Source organism: Anolis sagrei, chromosome X, assembly GCF_037176765.1.
Source record: "Anolis sagrei isolate rAnoSag1 chromosome X, rAnoSag1.mat, whole genome shotgun sequence".
In the NCBI taxonomy this organism is placed as follows: domain Eukaryota; kingdom Metazoa; phylum Chordata; class Lepidosauria; order Squamata; family Dactyloidae; genus Anolis; species Anolis sagrei.
In genome coordinates, this window is record NC_090034.1 from 31,600,901 (window position 1) to 31,618,700 (window position 17,800).

Below are 17,800 nucleotides of genomic sequence, written 5' to 3' on the forward strand. Positions count from 1 at the left end.
GGATTATGGGACTTCAAGTACCTCCACTCCCTTCCAAAGATTGCTGCAACCCTCTTCTAATGACCAAACAACCCTCTTCTAATGACCAAACTCTACATTCTGCTGCTGTTTGAAAGAGGATGGACTTTGGATGATGGGACTTGCAGTACCTTCACTCACTTACTGAAACCACTGCGACCCTCATCCAATGACTGATAAAGACCAAATTTGGCACACAGAGCCCCCATGACCCACTCCTTCACTCACTTCCTGAAAATAATGCAGCCGTTATCCAAAGACCAATAAAGAGCAAACTTGGCATACAGAACCACCAATACCCACTTTCTCTAATAACCCGGGCAACGCCGGGTCCCCAAGCTAGTATATAATAAAAGTCAAAGTTTGTATGTGTGGGAGGACAGAGGGAGGACGTAGGGCAGAGGGAGGACGTAGGGAAGAGGAGTTAGTGGCAGCTTTCTGATTGGCTTCCACTGTGGTGCTATTTGCATATGGTCTCTGATTGGCCTGCTTCAACAGGAGCCCCTGGTGGACAAAAGGGTTCATGACAGAAACGGGGACATGACTGAAGGAAATTTGCATAGGGTCTGATTGGCCAACCTCAATTCCAAGATTCCGAGATGACAAAGAGAGGAAAGGAAAAGGCCAGGGGGGGCTGGGTCAGAATATTACCAATTCAGACGAAACTTGGCACACAGAACCCCCATAACCCACTCTACATCCTACTACAGATTGGAGGAGGATGAACCATGGATGATGGGACTTGCAATACCTGCACTCCGTTCCTAAGACCCCATGCACTTTTGAGGAGGACAGACCATGGATGATGGGACTTCAAGTACCTCCACTCACTTCCCAAGATGGCTGCAACTCTCATCTAATGTCTGATCAAGACCAAACTTGGCACACAGAGCCCCCATGACCCACTCTACATCCCGATGCTGTTTGGAGGAGGATGGGCCATGGATGATGGGACTTCCAGTACCTTCACTTACTTCCTGAAACCACAGCGACACTTATCCAAATACCAAGAAAGACCAAACTTGGCACAGAGAGCCCCCTTGGCCAACTCAACATTCTGGTTTGGAGGAGAACAGACTATGGATGATGGGACTTGCAGTACCTAAACTCACTTTCTGAGACCACTGTGACCCTCATACAATGATTGATCAAGAACAAAACTTGGCACACAGAGCCCCCATGACCCACTCTCCATTCTGATGCAATTTGGAGGAGGATGGACCACAGATGACGGAATTCGCAGTACCTTCACTAACTTCCTGAGACCACTGCGAGCCATATAAAAAACTGATAAAGACCAATCTTGATACACAATTCCTTTTCTAATAACCCGGGCAACGCCGGGTCCCCAAGCTAGTATATAATAAAAGAGAGTGTTCGTTTGTGTGCGGAGGACGGAAGTGCAGAGGGCGGAAGGGCAGAAGTGTATGTGCCAGCTTTCTGATTGGCTGCCACTGTGGTGCTATTCGAATATGGTCTCTGATTGGCCAACCTCAACGGGACCCCCTGGTGGTGAAGAGGGCTCATGAGAGAAACAGGGACAGCAGGGAAGGAAATTTGCATATGGTCTCTGATTGGCCAGCCTGAAAGTTCCAAGATTCTGAGGTGATAAGAGAGCAGAGAAAAAGGTCTTACCTGTGTCAGAAAATTACCAATACAGACCAAAGTTGGCACACAGAGCCCACAACACCCACTCTACAGCCTACTGCAGTTTGGAGGAGGATGAACCATGGATGATGGGACTTGCAGTACCACCACTCACATTCTGAGATTGCTGTTAACCTCATTCAATGACCGATCAGGACCAAACTTGGCACATAGACCTCTCATGACCCACTTTACGTCCTGGTGTGGTTTGGCCGGGGATGGACCATGGATTATGGTACTTGCAGTACCTTTGCTCAGTTCTGGAGACCACTGCAACCCACATCCAATTACCGATAAAGACCAAACTTGGCACACTGAGTCTCCATGACGCACTCTACATCCTGGTGCGGTTTGGGGGAGGATGCACCATGGACGATGGGACTTGCAATACCTGCACTCCCTTCCTAAGACCATTACAACTGCCAACAGTGATGGATCAGGATCACAATTCGCACAGAGAGCCCACATGACCCACTCTACATCCTGGTGCAGTTTGGAAAAATTTAGAAATGGATGATGGGACTTGCAGTCACTTCACTCACTTCCTGAGACCACCGAGACCCTCGCCAATGACTGATCAAGACCAAACTTGGCACACAGAGTCCCCATGACCCACTCTACATCCTGGTGCACTTTCGAGGAGGACAGACCATGGATGATGGGACTTCAAGTACCTCCACTCCCTTCCCAAGACTGCTGCAACCCTCATTTAATGTCCGATCAAGACCAAACTTGGCACACAGAGCCCCTATGACCCACTCTACATCCCAATGCTGTTTGGAGGAGGACAGACGATGGATGATGGGACTTCCAGGAGCTTCACTCACTTCCTGAAACCACAGCAACACTTATCCAAATAGCAAGAAAGACCAAACTTGGCACAGAGAGCCCCCTTGGCCAACTCAACTCTCTGGGGAGGTTTGGGGGAGAACAGACTATGTATGATGGGACTTCAAGTACCTCCACTCACTTCCCAAGACTTCTGCAACACTCATCCAATGACCAATCAAGACCAAATTGGCACACAGAGCCCCCATGACCCACTCTACATCTTGCAGCAGTTTGGAGGAGGGTTGACCATGGATGATGGGACTTGCCGTATCTTTACTCACTTACTGAAACCACTGAGACCCTAATCCAATGACTGATCAAGACCAAACTTAGCACACAGAGCCCCCATGACCCACTCTGCATCCTGCTGCAGTTTGAAGGAGGATGGGCTTAGGAGGATGGGACTTGCAGTACCTTCACTCACTTACTGAAACCACTGCCACCCACATCCAATGACTGATAAAGACCAAACTTGGCACACAGAGCCCCCATAACCCACTCTATATCCTGCTGCTGTTTGGAGGAGGGTGGACCATGGATGATGGGACTTCAAGTACCTTCACTCACTTCCTGAAAACAACGCAACCGTCATCCAATGACCAATAAAGACCAAACTTGGCATAGAGAACCGCCATTACTCAGTTTCTCTGAAAAAGCATTGTCCTTCTACAAGGCAAGGCACTACATTATTCCAATGAAAGCAGAGAAAAACAATTATTATATTTTTAATGATGCCTTTTTATGCTTCTGAACATTTCTGGCCACCAAAGCCCCCTCACCCCGGCCTCCTTTGACCCTTCTGCCAAATCCTTGCAGGCCTTCTAGGTTGCCTTCTCCCAACTAGGCCCCAAAAGAGGTAGCCACCTTTCCTCTTCTTCCAATGTAGACCTCTCATGACCCACTTTACGCCCTGGTGTGGTTTGACCGGGGATGGACCATGGATTATGGGACTTGCAGTACCCTTGCTCAATTTTTGAGACCTCTGCAACCCTCATCCAATTACCAATAAAGACCAAACTTGGCACACTGAGACTCCATGACGCACTCAACATCCTGCTGCGGTTTGGAGAAGGATGCACCATGGACAATGGGACTTGCAATACCTGCACTCAATTCCTGAGACCATTACAACTGCCAACAATGATGGATCAAGACCACAATTCACACAGAGAGCCCACATGACCCACTCTACATCCTGGTGCGGTTTGGAAGAATTTGGAAATGGATGATGGGACTTGCAGTCACTTCACTCACTTCCCGAGACTACTGAGACCCTCGCCAATGACTGATCAAGACCAAACTTGGCACACGGAGCCCCCATGACACACTCTACGTCCTGGTGCACTTTTGAGGAGGACAGGCCATGCATGATGGGACTTCAAGTACCTCCACTCACTTCCCAAGAGTACTATAACCCTCATCTAATGACTGATCAAGACCAAACTTGGCACACAGAGCCCCCATGAGCCACTCTACATCCCGATGCTGTTTGGAGGAGGACGGACGATGGATAATGGGACTTGCAGTACCTTATTTTTATTTTAAATCATTTTTATTCATAATTTTTCATTGACAATAAAAACAGCTTTGAAATGGAGAGGGGAATGCGTAGGGGTACGGGAAAAGGGAAGTATGGGACTTGCAGTACTTTCACTCACTTCCTGAGACCACAGCGACACTCATGCAATAACTGATCAAGACCAAACTTGGCACACAGAGCTCCCATGACCTACTCTACATCCTGGTGCAGTTTGGAGGAGGATGGACCACAGATGCTGGGACTCGCAGTACCTTCACTAACTTCCTGAGACCACTGCTAGCCACATAAATAACTGATAAAGGCCAAACTGGATACAATAGTCCTTTCTCAAATATCCCGGGCAACGCCGGATCCCCAAGCTAGTATATAATAAAAGAGAGTGTTTGTATGTATGTATGTATGTATGAGGAGGGCGGAAGTGTATGTGGCAGCTTTCTGATTGGCTCTCACTTTCACAGGCCACAGAGACTTGCACGAGCGACGGACCTGGACCAAACTTTGCACACATAACCCCTATGATGCCCTGTACGTCCTGGTGAGGTATGAGGAAGGACGGACAAAGGATGATGGATTTGTAGTATTTTCAACCCCTTTGGCTCCCACAGATCACTGTGGCCCCCAACAAAGACCGATAAAGACCAAACTTGGCACACAGAGCCACCATGACCCAATCTACTTCCTGCTGCGGATTGGAGGAGGCCGGACCATTTCAAGTACCTCCACCCACTTCCCGAGACCGCTGCGACCCACATCCGATGACTGATCAAGACCAAACTTGGCACACATAACCCCCATGACCCCCTTTAGTTCCTGGTGAGGTTTGGGGGAGGACAGACAATGGATTATGGGATGTGTAGTACTTTCCAACCCTTCAGTTTCCACAGAACACTGTGGCCCCCAACAAAGACTGATAAAAACCAAACTTGGCACATAGAGCCCCCATGACCCACTCTACATCCTGTTGTGGTTTGGGGAGGATGCACCATGGACGATGGGACTTGCAGTACATTCACTCACTTCCTGAGACCACTGTGACATACACCACTGATGGATCAGGATCAAACTTGGCACACAGAGCCCCCATGGTTCACTAGACATTCTGGTGCAGTTTGGAGGAGGATGGACCATGGATTATGGGACGTGAAGTACCTTCACTCACTTCCCGAGACCACTTCAAACCTCATCCAATGACCGATAAAATCCAAATTTGACACACAGAACCACAATGACCCACTCCACATCCTGTTGTGGTTTGAATAAGGATTCACCATGGATGATGGGACTTGCAGTACTTTCACTCACTTCCTACCAGCACTGTGACCCACACCAATGACGGATCAGGACCAAACTTGACAAACCAAGGCCCAATGGCCCACTTTACAACCTAGTGCAGTTTAGGACAGGATGGTCCACGGACGATGGGATTTGCAGTACCTTCACCCAATTCACTTCCCACAGACCACTGTGGTCCCTACAAATCACAGATTAGGAACAAACTTGGCACACAGAGCACTCATGGCCCACTCTACATCCTGGTGCAGTTCTAAGGGGGAGGGGGGAGCCATGGATGATGGGATTTGCAGTACCTTCACTCACTTGCTGAGACCACTGCAAACTTCATGCAATGACCAATAAAGACCAAACTTGGCACTTCTGAGACCACTGTGAGCCATATAAATAACTGATAAAGACCAACCTTGATAGACAATTCCTTTTTCAAATAACCCGGGCAGCGCCGGGTCCCCAAGCTAGTTAATAAACAAATTAAAAGTAAACTGTGTATAGAAGGCTAGTGTCAAACCATCAGATCTTCAAAAGTACTCTCTCCTGCAAAGCTACTGCAGGGCACATGGTAAACAGGACCCAAAGAAAGAAAACAAGGCCAAGGAAGCATTTTTAAAAGACTAGAAAATGGATTAGAAGACAAAAATATAAGCAGGATTGAATACAAAATGAATTACAATTAGAAAGAAAAGCATTTGGACCAAAAGGTAGTATTGAAACTCTGTTCCATTGAGCTATTCCAGGCACATGACTACCAGAGCAAACAAGGGAAACCACAAAAGCAAGAAACAAAGGGAAGGGGGAAAGAAACTGTTAAAGAACATACATATGACTCTAAATAATATAGACTGATTTCCCCTTTGAGGATAAATTCAACTGGCTCTCCCTTACGCCCGTGTGAAGTGTGGTTGTTGCAGTGTATTCATTAGGGTACTCATTGGTGTGCCCAGTGTGGAACACATCTCACCACACTAAAACAGTGGATGTGGCTCTTAATGAGACATGCCGCATTATCACGGGGTTTCTGCGCCCTACATCACTGGAGAAATTACACTGTTTAGCCGGTATTGCGCCACCTGACATCCGCAGGGAAGTAGCAGCCAATAGTGAAAGGACCAAGGCAGAGACATCTCCAGCTCATCCCCTGTTTGGGTATCAGCCAGCACGTCAACGACTTAAATCTAGAAATAGTTTTCTAAGATCTACAGAGACACTCGCTGGAACACCTCAGCAAGCGAGAATCCAAAAGTGGCAGGCTCAAACCCAGAACCTCAACCAATGGCTGATACCAAATGAGAAACTCCCCCCGGGCACACAGAAGACTGGGCGACTTGGAAGGCGCTGAACAGACTGCGCTCTGGCACCACGAGATGCAGAGCCAACCTTCAGAAATGGGGCTACAAAGTGGAATCCTCGACATGCGAGTGTGGAGAAGAGCAAACCACTGACCACCTGCTGCAATGCAACCTGAGCCCTGCCACATGCACAATGGAGGACCTTCTTGCAGCAACACCAGAAGCACACCAAGTGGCCAGATACTGGTCAAAGGACATTTAACCAACTACCAAACTCACACATGTTGTATTTTGTCTGTTTGTTTACTTTGTTCTGTTAGAAATGTAAAATAATTTGACTGGTTATCCTGACACGACAAATAAAAATTGGCACCTTTGCATGACACACCTACACACTGCAGGTGACGGGTCACAACAGAGTTTGGAAAGCTCTGCTTTAATACTACATTTCTTGATTCAGATTAAATAACTTTGGTTAGTTGAAAATGAGAGTTTCCAGCCTTCCAGCTGCGTTGGGAGAGGAATGATGGGGAAATAAACTGAGTGAGCCCAAAGGTTGCTCCCATTGTGCTAAAACGTGCTTTACTCTTACATCCAAATGCAGCCACATTTCTGAAAGGTTAGATCTCACAAATGAGAAAAATTAGAAATTGGACATACGTTCGTTAATAAGGTTTGCTCTGATGATATGTGAATAAGATGCAGTTTGCCGCTTCTCTCCCCAATCACAAGGAACTGCCCTTCTTGACACAAGCCAACAACATCCACCTCGGTCTCTGAAATGTCAAGAAAAGATCACGTAAGTCGTTAAATACCCCAGACTGTCTCAACGCAACGTGAAGCACATTACATTGACAGTTCTGAATTTGTGTTTAATAAAGTAATTGTTGTAGTAGAGTCTGCTGGCAACGATACTACTACTAGTGGGAGTAGTAGAGGAGGCAAAAGAGGTGCTCAGGTGCTTGAGGAAGAGCAACAAAGGAAGCGTATCCGGGAGATACTTATGTTTCCTACAGATTAAGACTCTTTTGAAGGCTTTTCAGAGAGTGAAATGTGTGAGGAGGACGAGGGAGATGGGAGTAGAGGTGTCAAATGGATTACTCGTGAGCAGGAGTCTGACGAAGAACGTCAGAGGAAAAGGATCTGGGACATACTTAGTGCTCCCACTGAAAATGAGGATTTCATGGGCTTTACTAGAAGTAATGGGTCTGGAAGCAGTGAGGATGAAGAAGAGCCATTAGATTGGACTCAAGTACAAGAAGTCAGGAATGTGTGCATGCAACCCACATCCAGTGATACGTTTGATGGTTTTTCTGGGGATTGGCAGTGGAGATACCAGGGATTCATGGGGAGACTTAAGTCTTGACAGGAGCTGGAAGAGTTGGAGAGATGGGTGTTGGCGCTCAGCTGTAATGGGTAAGACGGCTGATAGCGATGAAGAAAGAGCAGAGGACAGTTCATCAACGGATGATGAGTTGTAGGATAAATGAAGGCACTGAAAGTTTAGAACTTTGCAGTAGGCAAAGTGTTGGTTACGTGCCTTGGGTTTTGCTGCTGTCGCTTCTCTTGTTGGGCTTGGGTCCTGGAACTGCAGGTTGCTGTATTCTTTGTGTGCTGACCGGCTTGGACTCTCGTAAGTGTCCCCTCTCCTTGACCACGGACTGTTTACTGACGCTGACGCTGCTTTTGGACTCTGTTATCTTCTACTGGGACTTCTTCGACCTTGGACTGATTTTGGACCACGGCTTCTCTTCACAGTGTTTTGTTTTGGCCTTATCTTTGAACTGTGTTATTTTGGTGCATTTTGCTTGAACTCTTGTTTAACCTGGATTTTTTTGCCAGTATAATCCATTTATTTGTTTGTTTTGGTTTTTAAGCTGCAAATTGCTGCAAACTTTGAGTTTTAGCCAGAGGCACTGAAGGAAGTGTCTCTGAGCTCTGTTTTCTTTGATTTAATAAACTGTTGATTGTTAACAATACTGTGTCTGGCTCTTTAAAGGTATCTGAGTTCCAACAGTAATTGTTTCATTTTCATTCAAATAACATGAAAAAAAACAAACAAACAAACATGTAAACCAGGGACAGAGGCACCATAATTCTCCAGCCGGATTTGGATTCGGACTCACACCAGTCCCGGCCAGCATGGTCAGTGGTTCAGAGTGATAGATATTATATTGACATCTCAAAGACCCCAAGTTCCTTATCCCATCTGTAAACTCACCAAACTGAAGAAACAGCCGAAGCGACTGACAAATATCGTCAAGCAGAAGCACTGCTCTGTCAGCAACAAACAGGCAGCCATCCCTCAATTTGCAGGAATACAACTCTGGGTTAGATGAAACCTGACAAGCGACAGGACAAAGACTAAGCAACATTTTTTTCAAAACACAATCACTAAAGATTAAATTTGTCTTGTAATTTATTCAGTGGAGTCAAGCAGCAAATCATTGTTGGTTGTATAACACTGAACCAAAGCATAGCCTTTTTAGGCCCCTTCTACACTGTCATATAATCCAGATTATCAAAGCAGATAATCCACATGATCGGTTTTGAATTAGATTATGAGTCTACACTGTGATATAATCCAGTTTAAAGCAGAAAATCTGGATTTCATATGGCAGTGTAGAAGGGGCCTCAGTGCAATTTCTAGCAGATGGTCAGGTTCCACTTCCAAGTAACACCTTCTTGGGATTATTATTATTTATTTACTTTTATCCCGCTTTTCTCCCATGGATGGGACTCAAAACAGTGAAGCATTTACACCAGCGTTTCTCAACCTGGGGATCGGCACCCCCTGAGCGGTCACAAAGGTGGGTGTCAGAGAGGTTTCCAAAGACCATCAGAAAACACAGTGTTTTCTGTTGGTCATGGGGGTTCTGTGTGGGAAGTTTGGCCAATTCTATCATTGGTGGGATTCAGAATGCTCTTTGATTGTAGGTGAACTATAAATCTAAGTAACTACAACTCCCAAATGTCAAGGTCTATTTTCTTCAAACTCCACTAGTGTTCAGATTCGGGCATACTGAGGATTCGTGCCAAGTTTGGTTCAGATCCATCATTGATGAATCCACAGTGCTCTCTGGATGTAGGTGAACTACAACTCCAAAACTCAAGGTCAATGCCCACCAAACCCATCCATTATTTTCTCTTGGTGATGGGAGTTCTGTGTGCCAAGCTTGGTTCAATTCCATTGTTGGTGGAGTTCAGGATGCTCTTTGATTGTATGTTAACTATACATCCCAGTAACTACAGCTCCCAAATGACAAAATCAATCGCACCCCAACCACACCAGCATTCAAATTTGGATGTATCGGGTATTTGCACCAAATTTGGTCCAGTGAATGAAAATACATCCTGCATATAAGATATTTACACGACGATTCATAACAGTAACAAAATTAGTTATGAAGTAGCAACTAAGCACAAAAATAATTTTATGGTTGGTGATCACCACAACATGAGGAACTTTATTAAGGGTCATGGCATTAAGGTTGAGAACCACTGAACTACACTGTATATTTAATGCAGTTTGACACCTCTTTACGTATGGCTGGATCTACACTGCCATATAATTCAATTTCAGAATGCTGATTAACTGCATTGAACTGGATTACATGGGTTTACATTGCCATATGATCCAGTTAAATGCAGTTAATTTACATTCTGAAAGTGGATTATATGGCAGTGTAGATCCAGCCTGCCATGGCTCAGTGTTATGGAATCATAGTTGTAGTTTTACAATCTTTTTCACTTCTTTGCTCAAGAGTGCTGCGGCCTCATCAAATGGCAATTTCCAAAATTCCACAGCATTGAGACATGGCAATCATAGTGGTGCCAAACTGCATTAAGTCTACAGTGTAGATGCACCCATGATCTGCAAACAAAACACAGGTGCTTACATCCTGGGTTTTAGACAGCTTCTGAATAGCTATCTTCACCAACCCTTTGCTACAGTCAAACACAAATCCACAGCTAATCTCATGTTGAAATTAGTCTCCCCATTACACCTGACAAGACAATACAGTTTACTTTCAAGAGCAGGCAACTGAACCATTCAAAGAATTAAGTATTATTTGGTAAGAATTATTCAAAGTTAGCGGAATAGTTGTTATATGGAACTGAACATTATCCACTTGTTACGCTCTCAAAACACAAGTCAAGGACAGTCTGGGTTGTTGTGAGTTTTCCAGGCTGTCTGGCCATATTCCAGAAGCATTCTCTTCTGACGTTTCGCCCACATCTATGGCAGGCATCCTCAGAGGTTGTGAGGTCTGTTGGAAACTAGGCAAGTGAGGGTTATATATCCATGGAATGATGTCCAGGGTGGGAGAAAAAACTCTTGTCTGTTTGAGGCAAGTGGGAATGTTGTACTTGGCCTGATTAGCATTGAATGGCCTTGCAGCTTCAAAGCCTGGCTGTTTCCTGTCTGGGGTAATCTTTTGTTGGGAGGTGTTAGCTAGTCCTGTTTGTTTCCTGACAGATGTGCCCAGTTTTCTGAGTGTTGTTCTTTATTCACTGTTGTTATTCTAGAGGTTTTTTTTAATACTGGTAACCAGATTTTGCTCATGTTCATGGTTTTCTCCTTTTTGTTGAAATTGTCCACATATTTATGGATTTCAATGGCTTCTCTGTATAGTCTGACATGGTGGTTGTTAGAGTGGTCCAGCATTTGTGTTCTCAAATAATATGCTATGCTTTGAAGCTGCAAGGCCATTCAATACTAATCAAGCTGGGCAATGGCAACATTCATACTTGTCTCAGACAAACAGTAATTATTTCTGCTACCCTGGGTATTCCAGATTTATAAATCCCACTTGCTTAGTTTCCAGCAGACCTCACAACCTCTGAGGATGCTTGCCATAGATATGGGCGAAATGTCAGGAGATAATGCTTCTGGAACATAGCCAGATAGCCCATAAAACTCACAACAACCCAGTGATTCCAGTCATAAACCCTTCGACAACACAAGGACAATCTACCTTTTCAGATGAGGCAACTTTAAGGAGTGCATGTAGCTGATACAGATTTTCTTCTCTGGAATGAAGATTGACTGGCCCACTTCTTGTGTCCTCACTTAGCAAAAAATTGGCTAGATCCCACATCTTGATGCCCTGGGGGGGGGGGGGGGAGAGAGAGAATGTGTCAAATCAACCAAGGTGCTGCAAATGAATCTTTTAAGTGTTTGCAACAAAAGAGAATAATAACACTATGTAACACAATTTGACAAATAAAAATGTTCCTGGTTTGAAAGTGTAATTTCCTGTTTAATTGTGCAGTCCTTACATTGAAAACAGTGCTTTTACTCCAGAAACTTTATTTTTGTGGTTGCCATAAACTGGGCCCCCTTCTACACTGCCATATAAAATCCAGATTATCTGCTTTGAACTGGATTATATGGCAGTATAGACTCAGGCCCCTTCCACGCAGCTAAATAAAATCCCACATTATCTGCTTTCAATTGGGATATATGGCAGTGTGGATTTTTATAACCCAGTTCAAAACAGATATTAATGCCTCTAGACCATGGCCATACAGCCCGAAAAAACCTACAACAACCCAGTGATTCCGGCCATGAAAGCATTCGACAATACATTGTGGGCTATTCTGCCTTGATATTATGGGTTATATGGCTGTGTGGAAGGCTCTACGATAATCCGGTTCAAATCAGATAATCTGAATCATATGGCAGTGTAGAAGGGGCCTCGGGGCCCTTCCAGACAGCCAAATAACCCAAAATATCTAGGCAGGAAATCCCACAAAATCTGCTTTGAGCTGCGTTATCTGAGTCTACACTGCCACATATCCCAGTTCAAAGCAGATAATATGGGATTTTATTCAACTGTGTAAAAGGGGCCTGGGATGCCACAGGGAAAGAAATGGGGCGAAGATGTAGAAGAAGGAAAAGCCCCCCACCCCCCTCTCAAAAGACCCACTTTCCCACATATAAACAACTCACCGCCTCAGAAGACCATTTGAATGGGCGGGAATGAGCGTCTCTTTTCAAAACGCCAGCTACAAGTCGCGATAAGGTTCAAATGTCCGCAGAAAAGCAAAACGCAAAACCATTGTACAAGGACACGCCCCTAGAGATAGAAAAACTTAGAGCCTTTTAGCCCCCTTCCACACAGCTGAATGAAACCCCATATTATTTGCTTTGAACTGGAATATATGTTAGTGCGGACTAAGGGCACTTCCACACAGCCCTATAGCCCAGAATATCAAGGCAGAAAATCCCACATCATCTGAATGTGGACCAGATAACCCAGTTCAAAGCAGATATTGTGGGATTTTCTGCCTTGATATTCTGAAATATAGGGCTGTGTGGAAGGACCCTCGGATATCCCAGTTCAAAACAGATATTGTGGGACTTTCTCCCTAGATATTATGGGTTATATGGCTGTGTGGAAGAGCCCTAAGATTGATATAGCAACAAGGGTTTATAGCCTTGGCTCCTCTAGGTATTTTGGAGTGCATCCGCACTGTCTAATTAACGCAATTTGACACTACTTGAACTAATGTTACCCTGGGAGTTGTAGTTTCCCAAGGTTTTCTCTGCCAAACAGGGCCAGGGCCTCCTCAAACTGCAACAATGCACCAAGCCCCCATCTACACTGCCATATAATCTGGTTTCTGAATCGAGATTATCTGCTTTGAACTGCTTTGATTATCTGCATGCCAATGCCTTAAATCAAGGAACAGCATCCTACGATCTACAGAGATACTCGCAGAAATACCTTAGCAAGTGAGAGTCCAAAAATGGCAGGTTGAAATCTGGAACCTCAATCAGTGGCTGAGACCCAATGAGAGACTCCCTCCTGGGCACACAGAAGACTGGGCAACTTGGAAGGCACTGAACAGACTGCGCTCTAACACTATGACAGTGTTTCTCAACCTTCATAATGACGTGACCCCTTATTACAGTTCCCCCTGTTGTGGTGACCCCCAACCATAACATTATTTTTGTTATTACTTCATAACTGTCATTTTGCTACAGTTATGAATCGTAATGTAAATATCTGATATGCAGGATGTATTTTCATTCACTGGACCAAATACGTATTAAGCTCTAATTTGAATACTGGTGGGTTAGATGGGCATTGATTTCGCCACTTGGGAGTTGTAGTTGCTGAGCACTCTGAACTGTCATTTTGCTATTGTTATGAATCATCATGTCAGTATCTGATATGGAGGGTGGATTTTCATTCACTGGACCAAATTTGGCACAAATACCCAAGACACCCACATTTAAATACTGGTGGGGTTGGGGGGGGGGGGGATTGATTTTGTCATTTGGGAGTTGTAGTTGCTGGGATTTATAGTTCATCTACAATCAAAGGGCTTTCTCAACTCCACTAACAATGGAATTGAACCAAACTTAGCACACAAAACTCCCATGACCAACAGAAAATATTGGAAGGGTTTTGCTGAGCATTGACCTTGAGTTTGGGAGTTGTAGTTCACCTACATCCAGACAGCACTATGGACTCAAACAATGATGGATCTGTGCTAAACTTGGCATGAATACCCAATATGCCCAAATGCGAACACTGGTGGAGTTCGGATAAAATAGACCTTGACATTTGGGAGTTGTAAGTGCTGGGATTTATAGTTCACCTCCAATCAAAGAGCTTTCTGAACTCCACCAATGATGGAATTGAACCAAACTTAGCACACAGAACTCCCATGACCAACAGAAAATACTTGAAGGGTTTGCTGAGCATTGACCTTGAGTTTGGGAGTTGTAGTTCACCTACATCCAGACAGCACTATGGACTCAAACAATGATGGATCTGGGCTAAACTTGGCGTGAATACCCAATATGCCCAAATGCGAACACTGGTGGAGTTTGGATAAAATAGACCTTGACATTTGGGAGTTGTAGTTGCTGGGATTTGTAGTTCACCTCCAATCAAAGAGCTTTCTGAACTCCACCAACGATGGAATGGAACCAAACTTGGCACACCAAACTCCCATGACTAACAGAAAATACTGGAAGGGTTTGCTGAGCATTGACCTTGAGTTTGGGAGTTGTAGTTCACCTACATCCAGAGAGCACTGTGGACACAGAACTCCATGACCAACAGAAAATACTGAGTTTTCTGACTGAATTTGGTGACCCCTCTGAAACCACCTTGCGATCCCCCCAGGGGTCCCGACCCCCAGGTTGAGAAACACTGCACTATGAGATCCAAATGATATCGAGACCGCTTTTTGGAAGGATCTCCCCAGCCGAGGAGATCCCGAGGACCGCACCAAAGAGGGTCCTTGGACCTTGGTGAGGGCAGCAAAGCCAATTCCAGCAGCAGAAAATATTTTAAAAAATAAATCCTCACCAAAGTGGAAGAAGATGGCGACCGAGGCTCTTTATTAGCGATTCAGCTGAGATCGGATGCAATTGTAGGGATATTTCCACTACAACAATGGTTCTCAACCTGGGGTCCCCAGATGTTTTTGGCCTTCAACTCCCAGAAATCCAAACAGCTGGTAAACTGGCTAGGATTTCTGGGAGTTATAGGCCAAAAACATCTGGGGACCCCAGGTTGAGAACCACTGCACTACAAGCATACCAATACAGGATTTACAGGCATTTTAATAGGTAAAATACAGAAAAACATTTCAAATTTCCCGCCCGCCCCTCTCTGCCCGGCTTCACGCTGATTGGCTGTCGGCCCGAACAGCTGGGAGAAGGCTTGGCGGCCCGCCTTGCTCTGGGCCAATCAGCAGGCTTCCCGCCTCTGGGGAACTAATCAGCGCTCTTCTCTCGCCTCCGAGGATGGACGAATAAGGAGAGAGGAGGCAGGACGATTGCTGACAATGGGGGAAATGATGGGATTATCACTAGCCGGCCAGCTGGAATTTGAGGCATTGTTTTGGCCGGCAAAGTGTGATTTCTTTAAGAAAGGTTTTCCTGTCCCGGATCAGATAAGGAGTGTCCTTGATGGGTTTTGGCAAAAGGAACAAACAGGGCCAGGATGAGGGGACCCCGGGGGTCATCCTTGTCCCTTTGTAATTCAATCAAAGTGTCCAAAGAAACTTCCTTTCCCGCCAGACAAACTCAGAGAGTGGGCAGAGGAAATCCCAATTTGTTATTGTCCATGCAGATGTTGAATAATCAGGCAAGTTTTGAGGGAGGCTGTGGTCCTCCCTCAGGCAGTGAGCAATCTCTGGTCGCAATGTATTTTTTTCAAGGCAAAAGGCAAAGAGAAAGGCAAAGGGGCAAGAAATATTTCATACATGTTCAATCAATATAAAATTCCCAAATATTTAATAATAAAAATCATCCTTTTTTAATTTGAAAGTTCGGAGCTTCTTTGAAAGAATTCGTGGAAGTGGACATGGCTTGCAGTCCAAAACAAGCAACAGAAAGTTATTTTTCTTGGCAAGAATTAGCAGGATGGTCTCTGAGTCGATTGGTGACAAAATCCACGGCTTGGTCCTTGGGGAACTATAACTCCCTCCCAAGGACTGGGCCTCCTGCCCGGACCCCTCTCCGAGGTCTCCTGGGGGCAACCGCAGCAAGTCCCCGGGTGCGGAGCTAGGCAGGAGCGAGCAGCAACGAGGGGAAATTGACTGTTTGCTTGGAACTGGCGAACTTTGACAATCAGCTGTTTTCTGTCAAATTATATTCTTTAAAACAAAAAGATTATTTCCTGGGCGTAGGGATCCAAAATAAGAAAAGCAAGATAGCAGTTTAGTTAAGAATTAAGCATAGAAAAATATGGCATTAAAATGGAGCCGATCCGACATTTTGAAATTTTAGCGGATACGGGGATCCGAAAGGGAGATCTCCGTATCTGCGGTTCCAATTGACGTAGGTCCGGCCTCCCCGGGATGCCAGAAAGGCATCCCAGGCAAGCTCACGGTTCCCCGGAGCCTGGAAAGAGGTTTTTTTCATGCATTGGTTAGCTTAGGCCAGGGGTCCTCAAACTTTTTACACCGGGGGCCGATTTACTGTCCCTCAGACCGATGGAGGGCCGGACTATAGTTTTAAAAAAAAAAATCAATTAAAAATTCCTCTGAATTAAAAAATTCCTCTCCATATCTTATTTTGCTGTGTGGGAGGGCCCTTAGAGGGGGTTCTTTCTAGCCCTCTTTAGGCAGTAATTCCAGGAGCAGAGAATGGGAAATCTTCCTATTTCTAGTCTGACCAAAAATCTGGCTACCAGTATTTAAAAAACTCTAAAATTATAGCTGGCTCACACTGTAAATAAAGAACAACTCTCAAACACAGGGGAACTCCAGACAAGAAACAATCAGGGCCAGCTAATCATCTCTCAACAAAGGATTGTCCCTAAAAACTGTCAGGCTATGAAATGGCAATCAAGGTGGCCAATTGAAACATTCATACCTACCTCCAACAGACAAGCGTTCTTTCTCCCACCCTGGATCTTCCACAATTTTCCTGGTTAAAGGTTTTCCTCTGACATGAAGTCCGGTTGTGTCTGACTGTGGTGCTCATCTACATTTCCAAGTCGAAGAGCCGGCGTTGTCCATAGACACCTCCAAGGTCACGTGGCCAGCATGACTGCATGTAGCGCCGGGGCAGCCTCCCTTGGCTGGCTCACGCTGTCCATCGGGCCTGACGGATAGCGTGAGCCTGCCAAGGGGGGAGCAGGCCTGCGCGGCCTACTTGTGAGTAGACCACGCGGAGCAGCCTCCCTTGGCTGGCTCACGCTGTCCATCGGGCCTGACGGATAGCATGAGCCTGCCAAAGGGGGAGCAGGCCCGCGCGGCCTACTTGCGAGTAGACCACGCGGAGCAGCCTCCTTTGGCTGGCTCGCGCGGCCTACTTGTGAGTAAAGCAACTCGCGAGGTGCTTTACTCACAAGTAGACCATGCGGAGCAGCCTCCCTTGGCTGGCTCACACTGTACATTGGGCCTGACAGATAGTGTGAGCCTGCCAAGGGAGGAGCAGGCCCGCGCGGTCTACTTGTGAGTAAAGCACCTCGCGAGGTGCTTTACTCGCGAGTAGACCATGCGGAGCAGCCTCCCTTGGCTGGCTCACGCTGTCCATCGGGCCCCATGGACAGCGTGAGCCAGCCAATGCAGGGGCACTGTGGGGGGGGGCGCTCCTTTTCCGCGGGCCGGATCAGGGCCCTTGGCGGGCCGGAAGTGGCCCGCGGGCCGTAGTTTGGGAACCCCTGGCTTAGGCAGTGAAGGACGCAGAGTATCAAGCAGAAAAGTC

The 17,800-nt window shown here is 45.9% G+C and overlaps 1 protein-coding gene across 2 annotated transcripts in view; it reads right to left on the bottom strand.

The window, feature by feature from the left end:
• Positions 1-12,675, bottom strand: part of KNTC1 (kinetochore associated 1) — a 165,157-nt gene extending 152,482 nt beyond the window's left edge. For both annotated transcript variants that reach the window (XM_067473103.1, XM_060786016.2), the window contains exons 1-4: positions 12,572-12,675; positions 11,595-11,726; positions 8,837-8,957; positions 7,276-7,391 (exon numbers count right to left, since the gene is read on the bottom strand). In XM_067473103.1, coding sequence (XP_067329204.1) covers positions 7,276-7,391; positions 8,837-8,957; positions 11,595-11,717 — 360 coding nt within the window. In that variant the 5' untranslated portion in view covers positions 11,718-11,726; positions 12,572-12,675. The remainder of the gene's footprint in view (positions 1-7,275; positions 7,392-8,836; positions 8,958-11,594; positions 11,727-12,571) is intronic.
• Positions 12,676-17,800: the final 5,125 nt, after the last annotated feature.